A 15,900-nucleotide genomic window follows, 5' to 3' on the forward strand; every position below is an offset into this window, starting at 1 on the left:
CTTTACTGAGAGTGGTGTGTTGAAGTCTCCTACTATTATTGTGGAACTGTCAGTTTCTCTTTTCAGTACTGTTAGAGTTTGTTTTATGTATTTTGGAGCCTTGTCTTTGGGTGCGTAGATGTTTATTATGGTTATGTCTTCATGATGGATCATCCCCTTAATCATTATATAGTGTCCTTGTTTGTCTTTTGTGGTGGATTTTGTTTTAAAGTCTATTTTATCTGAGACTAGTATTGCCTTTCTGTCTCGTTTTTGGTATTTGTTAGCTTGATATATTTTTTTCCAACCTTTGATTTGTAATAAATTCACGTCTTTGTTTCTAATGTGTGTATCTTGTAGACAGCATATTGTTGGATCCTGATTTTTATCCATTCTGTCACTCTCCGTCTCTTTATGGGTGCATTGAGTCCATTTATATTCAGTGTAATTATTGATAGATGTGAGTTTATTGCTGTCATTTTGTAGTGCTTTTTTTGTGGTGTTGACGTTTTCTTTGTTCTTCTTACTCTCCTATGTTGAATTCCTTTTGTTAGTGGATTTTTGTTTTCATTTCTTTTGTTTTTGAAGGTTTTGATTTTACTGAGACTTTGTTTTTGCTCTTTATTTTTGTGAGTATGTTTGTTAACTTTCTTTGTGGTTATTGTGAAATTTATGCTTATCTTTCTAAGTTTGTCGCAGTGTATTATTACTTGGTATTGCGTTGCCTTCCTCTCCATTAGAAGGTCGTATACCTATACCATTTATTCCCTCTTTTATTATTCTGATGTTTTTGTCATTTACAGATTAACTGCTCTGATTCCTTGTTGTATTTCTTGTGGTTTTCTGTAGTCCTTGAGAGTTCATTTCCTACATTGGTATCTGGCTGGTACAATCCTGTGTCCTAGATTCAGCCTGTGAGCTGAAGTTATTTCTTCTGAGATCAAAGGACTCCCTTTAATAATTCTTGTAAGTTTGGTTTGGTTTTTACATATTCCCTTAATTTCTGTTTATCTGGAAATGTGCTAATTTCACCATCATTTTTTAACGAGAGTTTTGCAGGATGTATTATTCTTGGCTGGCAGTTTTTTTTTGTTTCAAGGTTTTATAGATGTCATCTCGTTGCCTTCTTGCCTGCATGGTTTCTGCCAAATATCTGAGCTTAGTCTTACTGTTTCTCCTGTGTATGTGACTTTTTGTTTTTCTTGAGTTTCTCTCATTATTCTTTGTTTGTCTTTGGTTTTGGCGAGTGTGATTATGATATGCCTTGGTGATTTTCTTTTGGGGTCTATCCTATATGGGGTTCATTGAGCTTCTTGGATGGGCAGGTTTTCATCTTTCATGATACTTGGAACATTTTCTATCAACAGTTCTTCAATGATCCTCTCTGTGTTTTCTGTTTTCTCCCCCTGTTCTGGAATGCCAATCACTCGTAAATTTTCCTTTTAATTGTGTCCCACATAACTCTCAGGGTCTCTTCATATTTCTTTGTTCTTTTTTCTGAGTTTTCCTGAAACAGAGTTGTATCCAAGTGTTTGTCTTCAGTTCCACTGATCCTGCCTTCCACCGTTTCAAATCTGCTTCCCAGCCTTTCTATGACATCATCCATTTCTGAAATCTTGTTGTTTATCTTTTGGATTTCTAATTGTTGTTTTTGTATAATTTCTAGTTGTGAATGTATTTTGGCATTTTGTTCCTGCATTATTTTCCTGAATTCTTCCATTTTTTTGTCTGTGTTTTCATGAATTTGTGTATTTTTTCCTCATTTTTATCTGTCTTTTGCTTCAACTCTTGGAGAATTCTGGGTATTAGAGATTTGAACTCCCTATCAGGTAGTTCTAGTACCTTTTCTTCCACTGGAAAGTCATCTGGTGTTTTATTTTGGATGCCTACTTGAACCATTCTTGCCAGTTTTTGTAAATGTTTTGATTTTGTCTGCTGTCTTCGGGGCATTCAGTAGTTATTTTTCTCGTCTACTGATTTTATATTTGTTTGTTTCGTCCTGTTTTTTTTCATTTCAGTATGTCTGAGCAGGCGAGCTATATGTTCTTTGTTTGCTCGTCTATGGGCAAGATGCTTTTTGCCTCCTTCTCCAACTGGCAGTGTCTGTCGCTCAGATATGGTACAGCAGAGCAGGTGTAGCTGGAGGAGAGTTGTTGGGATGGGTTGTTTGTGGCACTTACTACAGCCAACAGTGCGGGTCGGTAATTAGTGCAGGGCAGGTTTCGTTGCGCCGTGCCTGTGCTGCTTGGTGTTGTGATGTTAAGCGTATGGTGTGGTTAGTCAGGATGGAGGGGGGGAGATTGTGATGTGTGGAGCTAGGATGGGTATGGGAGAGAGGAGAGAGGAACAGGAGCCAAAAACATGCAAAGAAGCAAGAAAGAGTGCTAGGGGAGCTTGCCATTGGAGTGGAGAGATTAGTGACTGTGAAATGGAGAAAAACTAAAAGGGGAAGGAGAAGAAGAAAAAAGCAAAGAATGAACAAATAAAAATTAGAAAGAAAAAAGAACACCAAAGCTCCCAGGGATCCCACCAGTGCAGATACGAGGTCTGGGGAAGTTTTTCCCAGGTGTTGAAGTTCAGCCTGGCTAGGAGGCGTAGAGCTGTCACTCAGCGCCAGGTATTCAGGGGACAGGTAGAGAAGGAAGGTATAGAGAGAAGAGAACCTGAGTAATGAAGAAAGACAAAAAAGTAAAAGAGGGAAAAGACAACAAAAGAAATTAAAAAAAAAGAATAGGAGAAACTCCCCAAAAAACAGAAAAAAAAGAAAAAAATACCACAAAAGAAAATTCTCTCAGGGATCCTTCTGCGCGTCTGCGCAAGCTGAGGGGGTAGGTCCCAAGGTGTGCAGCACTGCTTGGCCAGAACGGGCTCCCAGCTTGCGAAATGAAAAAGAAAACAGATGATTTAAAGCAAACAAACAAAAAACGCTGCTGGATCCCACCAGTGTGGCAGCACTGACGGGGAAGCAGTTTCACACTTGAGCAGAGCTCCACAGCCCCTCAGGAAGAAGCAAAGATGGCACACGGAATCTGTCTCTGTTTGGCTTAGTTTTTTGGATCTTTGCTGTGGAGGGACAGTGTGGTGCTTCTTCCTAGAGTGCTATGTTGCCAGAAACCCTCAGAACATTTTCTTAATGCCTGTTGATCTAGATGTCCCCCAAAACTGTGGTCTCCAGGCCCCAGCCCCAGCTACTCTATCCATCAGAGTATTTGGATGTGTCCAGGAAACTGCTTTGCTTTTGCTTTCGTCCAGCTGTGCCGACTTCCCCTATATTGTGTGTTGTCCTTCTGTTTACCGAAGTTGCATATTTTACATTTTGAAAAAGTATTGCAAAATTGACTTCCAAACAGTTTGATACCAATTTAGATTACCACGATGAGTGTACCTGTGTCACCACATTCTCATAAACACTGAACATTAGGTGGTAGAAATCACTTAAACCTCTAGTGTAAAAGGAAATTTTTCCCTGTAGAAAACTTTTTAGGATTCAAATAAACATATATAGCCTTTTAGCACAAAGAGAAATACATACTTTAATTTTATAAAGTATATTGATAATTTTTAAACATTTGTTACTTCTTAAGTTACCCCATATGAACAGTTGTATTATTTGATCTTTCTGATTGAAGTGAATACTTTTAAAGTCCTGTAGAAGAGAATTTTCTCTAATGCTTAGTAGATGGTGATAGTTTGATATCTACTGTTGAAGTCAAGATTTAAGTAATATGTTTGTGTTAACCAGCAAGCAAGCTGTATATGTGGGATACTTCATCAGACAGCATGTATGTTATTTTAGCAAAATTATCATATGTATTTCCTTAAAAAGAATGACTCTTAGCTGTAAGATCCTTTAAAGCTTAAAAGGTGTTCACCTTGCCCCTCATACCCATGAAACAATCAGTTTCGTTGTCCTTTATCAGTTAAATTTTGCCTCAGTGATGAGTGATAATCATGTACTTTAAGTGGGAAATCCTGCATGGCCTATTGTGTTTTATGTATCATTTCTTATAATGTAACTTGAGAAATTTGTGTTTTCATGTAAATTTAAATTGCTCTTAGTCTTTAATAATAGTTGATACTTCATACAGTATACTTCAATATATTTTTAGATTTTTTTTTTATTTATGGAAGACATTTGTTTTTTCAGCTACTGCATATCTTTTGGGGGTGATCTTTTTCACCTATGTGATTATTTTTATTCCTGCCTATTATAGGACCTTAAAAACCCATTATAAAGCCCCAAAAAACCAAAAAAAAAACAAAAAACAAAAAAACTAAACCCATTGCATTGAGTTGATGCTATACTGTTAGGATATAATTAATGCTTATTAGTACAATATTAACTGAATACACCAGCAGATAAAATATCATTATTCTTAAAATATTGTTTTATCTTCCCCCAAGGCCAGCATTGTAAAAGAATTAACTTTATTTACTTAAATGTATAACATTTTCATTTTTATTGTATATTAATTAAATGTTGTTTTCTACACATTTTTATAGGCCCTGACTTTGTTGTTTGTGATGAAGGGCACATACTGAAAAATGAAGCATCTGCTGTTTCAAAAGCTATGAATTCTATACGATCAAGGAGGAGGATTATTTTAACAGGAACACCACTTCAAAATAATCTAATTGAGTGTGAGTTAAATATCTCCAGTTTTACTGTAGCATTTTGTGTTGCTTTAGATACGTTTTTGCTAGTTTGCCGTTCACCTGTCTTCTGTTTAGCATAGTGTCTGACAATGATCTATATAGGTCTGTTTTAGTCTACTGTGGAAAAATACTTTTCAAGTGGGATGCTTTATAAATATGAGTGGTAAACCACAGTCAAGAGGTGTACCATTGTGAATGTTCAAATATAAATATAGAATTTTAAAACTATATTAGAAGTTTTTAATGATTGCATTTAAAAATACATATACATATAATATTGGTATTCAGAAGATATTATAAGGAAATATATCTAAGTTTTAGCGAGCTACTGAGAGGAAATCAGAAAGAAATGTCAAGCCTGAACATTTCAGGGAGGTGGAGATGGGAGAAGGAAACCTGTGTTGCCAAGGCAGCACAGAATTTGCTGAGACTGAGGACAGACTATGTGATTTGTGAGTTTCATTCTTTTTTGTATGTGTGTGGTGACACTGAAGAGGAAACTCGAGATCATTCAGCAAATAACAAATTTCCCATTATTATAAATCTTCCATTTTTATTTTTTCCTTTTGTGATTGCTTTTTGTTATTTTGATGTTTGCTCCATTCTTTGAGTGTATTCATATTAGCTGTTGTCTAGTTTATTGTTGATAATGCTGGTTATTCATTCACTTTAGCTTTTATTTATCTGTATTATTATCTGTTCAAGTTTCACCCTTTTCTGTTCTGTTAGTACACTTATAACAATGTTATTTTACATTGTCGTCCTTAATAGTATAGGGAAGTTGATAGATATATTAAAGACTTCTGGAATTGAATCAGTTAATATTATTTTGGGATAGTAGCTTATTTTCTAATTTTATTATGTTGATTCTGCATCTAAGTTTGTTTCACAAGATACCCTCACTGACCGTAACAACATGGTTAGAGTTACAGAACAGTTGTTATTTTAGTTAACATCTGTTATAAAGAACAGTGAGTTAGCATAAAATGCCCTTAGGTATTTCTTCAAACATTCCTGTCTAGTATTTTTATAACGATGATTTTTGTTTGAGTTTCTCATCTGATTTAGGTAATTTAGTTCTAGATCAAACTTATAACCAATGTTTATTTTATACTGTTTGGTATTCTTTTTTGTAGCATAATTCTAATGCTTCTGTGACGTGTTTTTAAAAGAAACATTTCATCAGAAAAATTTCTGAGCCATTTTAACCATGTTGTTAATGAATTAATGTCTTCTCTCTTAGATCATTGCATGGTTAATTTTATCAAGGAAAATTTGCTTGGATCCATTAAGGAGTTCAGGAATAGATTTATAAATCCAATCCAAAATGGTCAATGTGCAGATTCTACCATGGTAGATGTCAGAGTGATGAAAAAACGTGCTCACATTCTCTATGAGATGTTAGCTGGATGTGTTCAGGTATAAATATGTTCCATAGTAATAAAATATTGTTAGTTTCTAATATTGCAATCTTGAAATATTTTGAGTTTAAACTTGAATTGTTTTATATTTTCTTTCCCCTTTTTTCAGTATGTAGTTTTACTCTTAAATATCCTTGCATTGTCTTCAAATATATTCAGCATTGAAGTTAAAAAAAAAATTCCAGTGAGAAGTTTAGAAGTTAATTAATTCATTTGCCAAATATAAAGGTTCACATTTTAATAAGTTAATGTTTAGATTTTCTTCAGCCTTAAGATAAGGGAATATGTGAGAGGAACACAGCTGTTGTGATTAAGAAATTCCCATGGTCACTCTAGTTCTGTAGTATTCTAAACCTTACTTGAAATGGTTGTAGAAAAGGCCAGAATGAATTACAGAGGAGCCATTTTAAAAGTAATCTTGAAGAAATAGTTTTATTACTTTCAACTCTATACAATAACCTGAACAGACTAATAGTGTTGTTTCAGTATGAATCTTCAGTAAACTTACATTAATGCATAGATAATTATGTATAACAATAGAGCTTAACATCTGCACATTTTCTTCAGACACTAGATACTAATGATTGGCACAAACATGTTGCAGCAGATGAGGCAGGCTGTTGTTTTGGCTGTATATACTGACATTGTATAAGGCAAAGTCATCCTGTGTGGTCAGGTTGGCCACAGATACTAGTAAATACTCAGTTTCTGTACTGCTGGTACTACCAGGCTGTGCTTTTTTTTTTTTTTTAAAGTATTTGTTTGTGACTAGCACATTAATGCTCTCCCTTTTTGGTCTGTAGAATAAGATGATTTTGAGAGTGCTTGTACATGGCTTAGTTTCACAGTTGGACAAACATTTCTCCTGAAGTTATGTATTATCCATTGGCATATTGTCATAACTTATGCAAAGGGCAGCCAGACTGCATCAGACTTTGTTTCATAGGTTCTACTATACGATTAAAGCAAGTCCTATCCTGACATTACCTACTATGCCCTTTCCCTATCTTTTTTCTTTCTTTCTTTTCCTATGTACAGACCATTTTTAATATCTAAGTTGCTCACTTGGTAATATGACTAAGACTTGCCTCATGTTGCAGTATCTTTATTGGTATACCATATTGTACGGTCATTTAAAGTACATTAAATACAATCATATGTGGGTCATTGTGTGCTTAAGAGGGTTTATATGTTTAAGAAAATGTTTTTATATATGTTCAGTATCTATTTATATCATTTAGTTGTAAGCAATGAGAATTCTTAGAGCAGATAATTACTGTCATTAACTAATTTTCATTCTCTTTCTTGTTAATTATAGAGGAAAGATTATACAGCCTTAACAAAGTTCTTGCCTCCAAAACATGAATATGTGTTAGCTGTGAGGATGACTCCTATTCAATGCAAGCTCTATCAATACTACTTAGATCACTTAACAGGTAACAGATACACTTAGTTTGATGTTTTTCTCTTCATTTATAAAGGCATTCTTTTTCTGGAGAATGCTGTCTAGTTAATTTTACCCTGTCAGTTGTTCTTTTACAATTTTGAATTTGAATAACACGGATATGCTTATTTTGTAAAAGCACAAAATGTTTCCCACTAAAAAAAACCACTAATACTTGTAAAATAAAATTAAAAGTCAAGGTGTATTGTTGTTAGCTGCTATCAGATGGACCCCCGACTCATAGGCATCCCATGCAAAACGGAACCAGACACTCCCTGGTCCTGTGCTATCCCCATGATGGGTTGTGAATTGGAGTGTTGTGATCCATAGTAGATCACTAGGCCTTTCTAGTCCGTGTTAGCTGAAAGTTCCACTGGAATCTGTTCAGCATCATAGCAACACTGAAGGCTCCACTGACAGGCAGGTGGTGGCTGTGCATGAGGCACATTGGGTGGGAATTAAACCTGGGTAAGTCAAGGAATAAACTGGTGAAAAAACATATACAGCATATATGACTAATGCCCTTAATATGTAAAGAACTTTTATTTCAGAAAAATTATGAATATGAATAACTCCATAAAAGAAGATATACAAACTTTCAGTACATTAAAAAAAAGTCAGCCACACTAATAATAAAAGACAAGTAAATTAAATTCATGAGTTCATTTCTCAGTTAACAAATTGACAAAGGTTGATGGGAGAAAAAAGCAAAATACAAGGCAGGGGATATAGTATGCTCCCCATTTTATAATAAATATACAGACAAATGCTTGAAATGCACCAAAATATTAATAGAGGTTCTTTTCTGGGTGATTTGATTGTGAAAAAAATTTAATTCTTATCTTTTTTTGTGTAGTTATTAAAATATAGTGCATAGGAATTGTTTTTATCATTATGAAACGTACGTGTGTGTGTGTATGCGTATGTCATCCTGTGTATTCTCTGAAGTTGTCCCTGTCCACAGAGCAAAATATAGTCTTGTTTTGGTCTAGAGTGAGACTTCTTACTTGTTGGTCACTTCATTCTGAGGCCATTCCCCCAAGAGAAGTGCCAGATTCATTTAAGGGGATACAGGTTAGAAGGGAGCTTTCAGCCAATTTGGGGAAACAATAATTATCAAAAATAGGAGAGTGTACACAAATATTAATATGATACTTGATAATAGCTAAAGTGATATCCTCTTGTCACAGCAGTGCGTTTTAGAGAATAGAATAGTGATAATGGTCTTCAAGAATCATTCTTCTTTGGGGAAAACAGGATTTTAATATTAGTATTTTACAAAACTGCTTTCTTGCTGTGACATAAAAATAGTATTACTCACATTTGAAAGAAAATTTTATTCAGGCACATGTTTTCATTTGTATATCAGTCAGAAGCTGTCAGATATATAATTCTGTTTCTTTTTTATCTTATTGTGGTAAAATATATATAACATACATACAATGGAATTTTACTCAGCCAGTAGGAAAAGTGAAGTCTTGATACTTGCTACAATATGGATGAAGCTTGGAGACATTATGCTGAGTGAAATAAGTCAGTCACAAAAGGACAAATATTGTATGACCTCACTTATATAAAAAGACCAAAGTTTATTAGTGGTTACTAGGGGCAGGAGGCAGGGGTAGAGGGGAGGTTGTTACTTATGGAATATGACGTTTCAGTTTATGATGATGGAAAAATCACACTGATTAAGGATAGGGTTGCACAGCCAATTATTATAAGTACTGTCAGTAAGTTGTATACCTGTAAAAAGTAGAATTGGCCAAAGTGTGATAAAGATGTTTACGACAATGAAAAAAAAATGTAGCTGCTAAGGCTGCTTATATACAACCAAACACCTCACAGGATTTGGTTCCTTGGTTTAGAGGTTTAAGGTCTTCGTTTCATGGGACATCCCAGTTAATTGGCCTAATAAAGTGTTTAGTGTGTGCTTCTGTTCTACATCCTAGTTTGTTGTGTGCAATTGGTCTCTGTTCACCTGGAGCAACAGAGGAAGAAGGAGAGTCAGGAACAGGAGGAGGATATGGAATGTGTGACTAATTGCCTCCATGAACAACTACCTCCTTTGCCATGAGACCGGAACTGGATGGTGCCCAGCTACCATTACTGAACATTTAGATCAAAGATTCTGTAGTAGAATTCTGATCAGAAGGGGGAATTGCAGAACACAATTTTAAATTCTCATAGACCCCAGACTTTCTGGAGCCATGAAGGCTAAATGAACCTATGAAGCTGTTGCCCTGAGATAATCTTTAAGCCTTAAACCAAAAATATCCCCTGAAGTCTTCCTAAAACCAAGTAATAGTTTTAGCTTAACTAGTAAAGAATGTCTGCCTTGAACATTGTGCTCTTTCAGGATCTGACCGTATGGGATCAAATTGACAACAGCAACTCAAAAGATTAGATAGGAACCTTAGGGGGCAGTGATTTTATGTAAATGGGGGAGGAATAACTCAAAAGGAGGGCAAGAATAGTTGCACAACTTGAAGGATGTAATTGATATCAGTGAATTGTACATGTAGAAATGAATTGGTGTATGTTTTGCTGTGTTTAGTCTCAACAACAACAAAATAAAATATGCATATATATATAAAACAAAAAGTTTGCCATTTTAACCATTTTTAACTGTACAATTTAGTGACATCAACTACATATACTGTGTTGTGCTACCATAATAACTATACATTTGCAAAATTTTTCATCACCCTTAAACAGAAGCTCAGTACCCCTTCAGCAATAACTCCCATCCCTCCTTCCACCAATTTCTCCACAACGTCATCAACATTTGTTATTTTCTGTGTTTCCTGATAATAGCCATCCTAGCGTGTATGAATTGATATATCTAATTGTAGTTTATTTGCTTTTTTTTAAGAAAAATTTTATTGTGGTAAATATATATGACAAAATATTTGCCATTTCAACATTTTTTGCATGTAAAATTCAGGGACATTAATCACGTTCACCTTGTTTTTCAGCCATCACTGCTATCCCTTTCCAGATATTTCCATCACCCTTAACAAAAGCTCAGCGTCTCCTAAACAATGAGTCCCCTTTATCCCCTCCCTCCCTCTCACCCACCCTTGGTACCCACTGAGAAAGGTAGGTCTGTATACACTTATCTATTCCAGATATTTCATATAAGTGGGATCGTACAGTACTTTTTTCTTTTATGACTGAGTTATTTCACTCAGTGTGATGTGTTCAAGGTTCATCCATGTTGTGGCATGTATCAGGACTTCATTTTTTTTTAGTGACTGAGTAATAATTCCATTGTATGTATGTACCACATTTTGTTTACCCATTCATTTGTTGTTGGACATTTATAATTGTCTTATTCTAGCACTAGTTATCTAGTACTACTTTAACAGAAATACCACAAATGCGTGGCTTTAACAGACAGAAATTTATTTTCTCACAGGCTAGAAGTCCAAATTCAGGGTGCCAGCTCTAGGGGAAGGCTTCTCTCTCTGTCAGATCTAGAGGAAGGTCCTTGTCTTTCTTCAGCTTCTGTTCCTTGGCTCCTTGGTGATCTTCATGTGGCATGGCATGTATCTCCCTTCTCTGCTTCCTTGCTGGCTTAATCTGCTCTTTTATACCTCAAAAGAGATTGATTTAAGACATACCCTATACTAATACTGCCTCATTTGCATAACAAAACCCATTCCCAAAAGGGACTGTAAGCACAGCTACAGGGATTAGGATTTATAGCACATATTTTTGGGTGACAATTCAATCCATACCAAGGCTGTTTCCACTTTTTACCTGTTATGAAAATGATATGAATATGCAGTACACGTAAACATGTATATACATATGCCTACAGATTCACCTACACTTGCACATCTGTATATTCATATGTGCCTTCTGTCTAAGTTTGGGCTCTCTAGAGAACCCATATATATTCATATGTATCTGTCTATGTAACCACACATGTATTTTAGTTATTACTGTTGTTGCAAAATTATAAGTATTACATTTACAAAATCATCCCTTGTTCTTTTTTTTTTGGTGCTTTAGGTGAATGTTTACAGAGCAAATTGTTTCTCATTCACAAAGTTATACACAAATTGTTTTGTGACACTGGTTGCCATCCTGCATTGTGTCAGCACTCTTTCCCTTTCTACCCTGGGTTCTCTTGTGTCCATTCGTTCAGTTTTCCTGTCCCTTCCCGCCTTCTCGTCTTTGTTTTTGGGTAGGTGTTGCCCATTTATTCTCGTATACTTCATTGATCTAAGAAACACGTTCCTCATGTGTGTCATTGCATGTTTTATAGGCCAGTTTAATCTTTAGCTGAAAGGTGAACTTCGGGAGTGGCTTCAGTTCTGAGTTAGAAGGGTATCTGGGGGCCATAGTCTTGGGAATACCTCCAGTATTTGTCAGACCAGAAAGTCTGGTCTTTTTTGTGAATTTGATAATTTGTTCTACATTTTCCCCCACTCTGTTTGGGACCCTCCGTTGTATTCTCAGTCATAGCAGTCAGTGGTGGTAGCTGGGTGCCATCTAGTTCTTCTGGTCTCAGGGTTGTGTAGGCTGTGGTTCACATAGTCCGTTTAGTCCTTTGGACTAACTGCTCCCTTGAGTCTTCAGTTTTTTTCATTCTCCTTTGCTCTGGACTAGAAGAAACTGACAGTTTAATCTTAGATGGCTGCTTGGAAACTTCTAAGATCCCAGACACTACTCACCAAAGTAGGATGTAGAACATTGCCTTTAAGAACTATGTTGTGCCAGTTGACGTAGATGTCCCCCAAGTCTATGGTCCTTTGCCTTCAAGCCTGGGGACTTCATCCCATGAGGTGTTTAGTTATGTCTGAGAGGTTTCCCTGACTGTGCGCCTTGTGTGCTCTATTATCTATATTAATATACGAGGAGCACCTACAGTCATGTATTTAGAAATTTCCACCACTGAACCTGTATCTGCCGGTGGATGTGCTCCTTTACCCCTTCCTTCACCTCTTGGCATATCTATCTGTGTATCCATTTGTAGATTATTGTTTGTTGATTCTATTGTTGCAGGATTGTCAATGTCGTAGTAGTTACCATAAAAACAAAAACCAAATCTGTTGCTGTTGAGTCAATTCCAACTCATAGCAACACTATAGGACAGAGTAGAGCTGCCCCATAGGGTTTACAAGGAATGGCTGGTGGATTCGAACTGCCAACCTTTTGATTAGCAGCCGAGGTCTTAACCACTGCTCCACCAGTACTCCAGTAGTTACCATAGTTGTCATTTATTCCTGCGTTCCTCTTAGTGTACTGTCTTACCTTTGGTCATGTGCTAACTTCTCCCATATTGTGTATTGCCTTTCCCTTCACCAATATTAACACGTATCTGCTATCTCTTTGGTAATCTCCCCCACCACCTGTCCCTAGTAACAATCAAAAAGTTTTTGTTTTTTTTTTTACTGTGTGTAAACTTTCTGTTTTACTTTATAAAAGCAGTCTCATACAATATTTGTCTTTTTGTGATTGACTTACTTCACTCATCGTTGTGAGATGTTTCAAGGCTTCATCATTATTCTTTATCATTGTGTAGTATTCCATTTTGTGTTTATATCACAATTTGTTAATCCATTCCTGTGTTTATGGGCACTTAGGCGGCTTCTGCCTTTTTGCTACTGTGAATAATGCTGCCGTGGACACGGGTGTGTATATGTCTGTTTGTGTCTCGGCTCTTATTTCTTTAGGGTATATTCCTAGGAGTGGGATTCCTGGATCATATAGTATTTCTACTTCTAGCTGTTAGAAGAAGTGCCATACCATTTTCCATAGTGGTTGTACCTTTTTACATTCCCACCAGCAGTTTCTGTCTCACCTCGTTCTCACCAACATTTGTTATTTACTGTTTTTTTTTAATAGTGCCAGTAATGTAGGGGTGAGGTGGTATCTCATTATAGTTTTGATTTTCATCTCTCTAATTGCTAATGATCGTGAACATTTCTTCATATGTTTGTTAGCAGCCTGAATGTCTTCTTTGGTGAAGTGTCTGTTCATATCTGTTTCCCATTTTTTAATTGGATTATTTGTCTTTGTTGTTGTTGATGAGGTGTTGAAGTTTTATATAAATTTTAGAGATTAGACCCTTTTTGGATATTTCCTCACCAAAAATCTTTCCCAATCTGTAGGTTCTCTTTTTACTCTTTTGAAGAAACCTTTTGTAGAGCATAAGTGTTTAATTGTTAGGAAGTCCCATTTATCTAGTTCATTTTGTTTTGTGTGTGCATTTTTATTTGTTTGATAATCTGTGTATGCCATATATTAGGGCCCCTAACGTTGTCCCTGATTTTTCCTCTGTGATCTTTATTGTGTTAGGTTTTATATTTAGGACTTTGATCCATTTTGAGTTAGTTTTTGTGTATGGTATGAGGTATGTATCCTGTTTAATTTTTCTACAAATAAATATCCAATTTTGCCAGGTGTTTTGTTGAAGAGACTGTCTATTCCCCATTCAGAACCTTTGGTCCTTTGCAGAGGATCAGCTGCCCATAGGTGGATGGATTCATGTCTGGGTTTGCAGTTCTGGTCCACTGTTCTATGTGTCTGTTGTGTTACCAGTACCAGGCTGTTTTGACTACCATAGCTGTATGGTAGGTTCTGAGATCAGGCATTGTGAGGCCTCCTGGTTTGTTCTTCTTTAAAGTATGATGTTGGAATTCAGATCAGGATTGCATTGTATCTGTAGATTGCTTTGGGTAGAATTGACATTTTTACTATGTTAAGTCTTCCTATCCATGAGTGTGGTATGTGTCTTAGTCATCTAGTGCTGCTACAACAGAAATACCACAAGTGGCTGGCTTTAACAAAGAGAAATTTATTTCTTCATAGTAAAGTAGGCTAAAAGTCCAAATTCAGGATGTCAGCTCCAGGGGAAGGCTCTCTCTCTGTGGGCCTTCTTCTCATTGTTCCCCCAGACTAGGAGCTTCTCTGCGCAGGGACCCCGGTCCAAAGGACGCGTTTTGCTCCTGGCACTGCTTTCTTGATGGTTTGAGGTCCCCCAACTCTCTGCTTGCTTCCCTTTCCTTTTTATCTCTTGAGAGAGAAAAGGTAGTGCAGGCCACACCCCAGGGAACCTCCCTTTACACTGGATCAGGGATGTGCCCTGGGTAAAGGTGGTGTTACAATCCCACCCTAATCCTCTTTAACATAAAATTACAATCACAAATGGAGGCCAGCCATACAATTCTGGGACTCATGGCCCAGCCAAATTGATACACACATTTTTTTGGGGGACATAATTCAAACCATGACAGTATTTTTTTCCTTTTATGTAGGTCTCTTTGGTTTTTTGCAGCAGTGTTTTGTAGTTTTTTTGGTATAAGTCCTCTATGTCCCTGGTTAGATTTTTTCCTAAGTATTTTATCTTTTTAGGTGCTATTGTAAATGGTATTCTTTTCCTGCTTTCATTTTCAGTGTCCTTTCTGTTGTAGCAGAATCCAAATGATTTTTGTATGTTGATCTTATATTCTGCTACTTTGTTGAATGCATCTATTAGTTCCAGTAACTTTTTTTGTGGAGTCCTTAGGATTTTCTACGTATAGGATTATATCATCCGTGAATAGGGATAGTTTTGCTTCTTCCTTACCAATGTGGATGCACTTCATTTCGTTTGTTTGCCTTATTGCCCTCACTAGGACTTTTAATACAGTGTTGAATAAGAGTAGTGATAAAGGTCATCCTTGTCTGTTCCCATTCTCAGGGGGAATGGTTTCAGATTCTCTCTGTTGAGGATAATGTTGGCTCTTGTTTTTGTATAAATTCCATTTATTATGTTGAGGTATTTCCCTTCTATTCCTATTTCGCTGAGAGTTTTTATCAGGAATTGGTGTTGGACTTTATCAAATGCCTTTTCTGCATTGATTGATATAATCATATGATTCTGTTCCTTTGTTTTATGTGTGTGGTGGATTATATTGATTGATTTTCTAATGTTGAACCAACTTTGCATGCCTGTTATAAATCCCACTTGGTTGTGATGTATTATTTTTTTGATATGCTTTTGTGTTATATTGTATAGGAATTTTGTTGCGAACTTTTACATCTGTATACATGAGGGATATTGGTCTGTTGTTTTCTTTTTTAGTGGTGTTCTTGCTTGGCTTTGGTATTACGATTATGGTGGCTTCGTAGAATGAATTCTGGAGTATCCTTCCTTTCCTGTGTTCTGGAATAGTTTGAGTAGAATTAGTGTCAACTCTTCTATGACTGTTTGGTAGAATTCTTCAGTAAAGCCATCAGGACTGGGGCTTTTTGTTGTTGTTGTTGAGAGATTTTGTAATGAACCCTTCAATTTCTTCTTGTTATGGGTATGATCAAATTTTCTACCGTACTTTGTGTTAACTTAGGTAGGTGGTGTGTTTCTAGAAATTTATCCATTTCCTCTAGGTTTTCAAATTTGTTAGAGTA

At 36.1% G+C, this 15,900-nt stretch overlaps 1 protein-coding gene across 8 annotated transcripts in view; it reads left to right on the top strand.

Moving 5' to 3' along the window:
- Nucleotides 1-15,900, top strand: part of ATRX (ATRX chromatin remodeler) — a 427,573-nt gene that overhangs the window by 223,458 nt on the left and 188,215 nt on the right. For all 8 annotated transcript variants that reach the window (XM_004378897.3, XM_023733624.1, XM_023733626.1 and 5 more), the window contains 3 exons: nucleotides 4,483-4,620; nucleotides 5,879-6,054; nucleotides 7,375-7,492. In XM_004378897.3, the coding sequence (XP_004378954.1) occupies nucleotides 4,483-4,620; nucleotides 5,879-6,054; nucleotides 7,375-7,492 (432 nt within the window). The remainder of the gene's footprint in view (nucleotides 1-4,482; nucleotides 4,621-5,878; nucleotides 6,055-7,374; nucleotides 7,493-15,900) is intronic.

The sequence above is a fragment of the Trichechus manatus genome, unplaced genomic scaffold (genome assembly GCF_000243295.1).
Source record: "Trichechus manatus latirostris isolate Lorelei unplaced genomic scaffold, TriManLat1.0 scaffold00060, whole genome shotgun sequence".
NCBI lineage: Eukaryota > Metazoa > Chordata > Mammalia > Sirenia > Trichechidae > Trichechus > Trichechus manatus.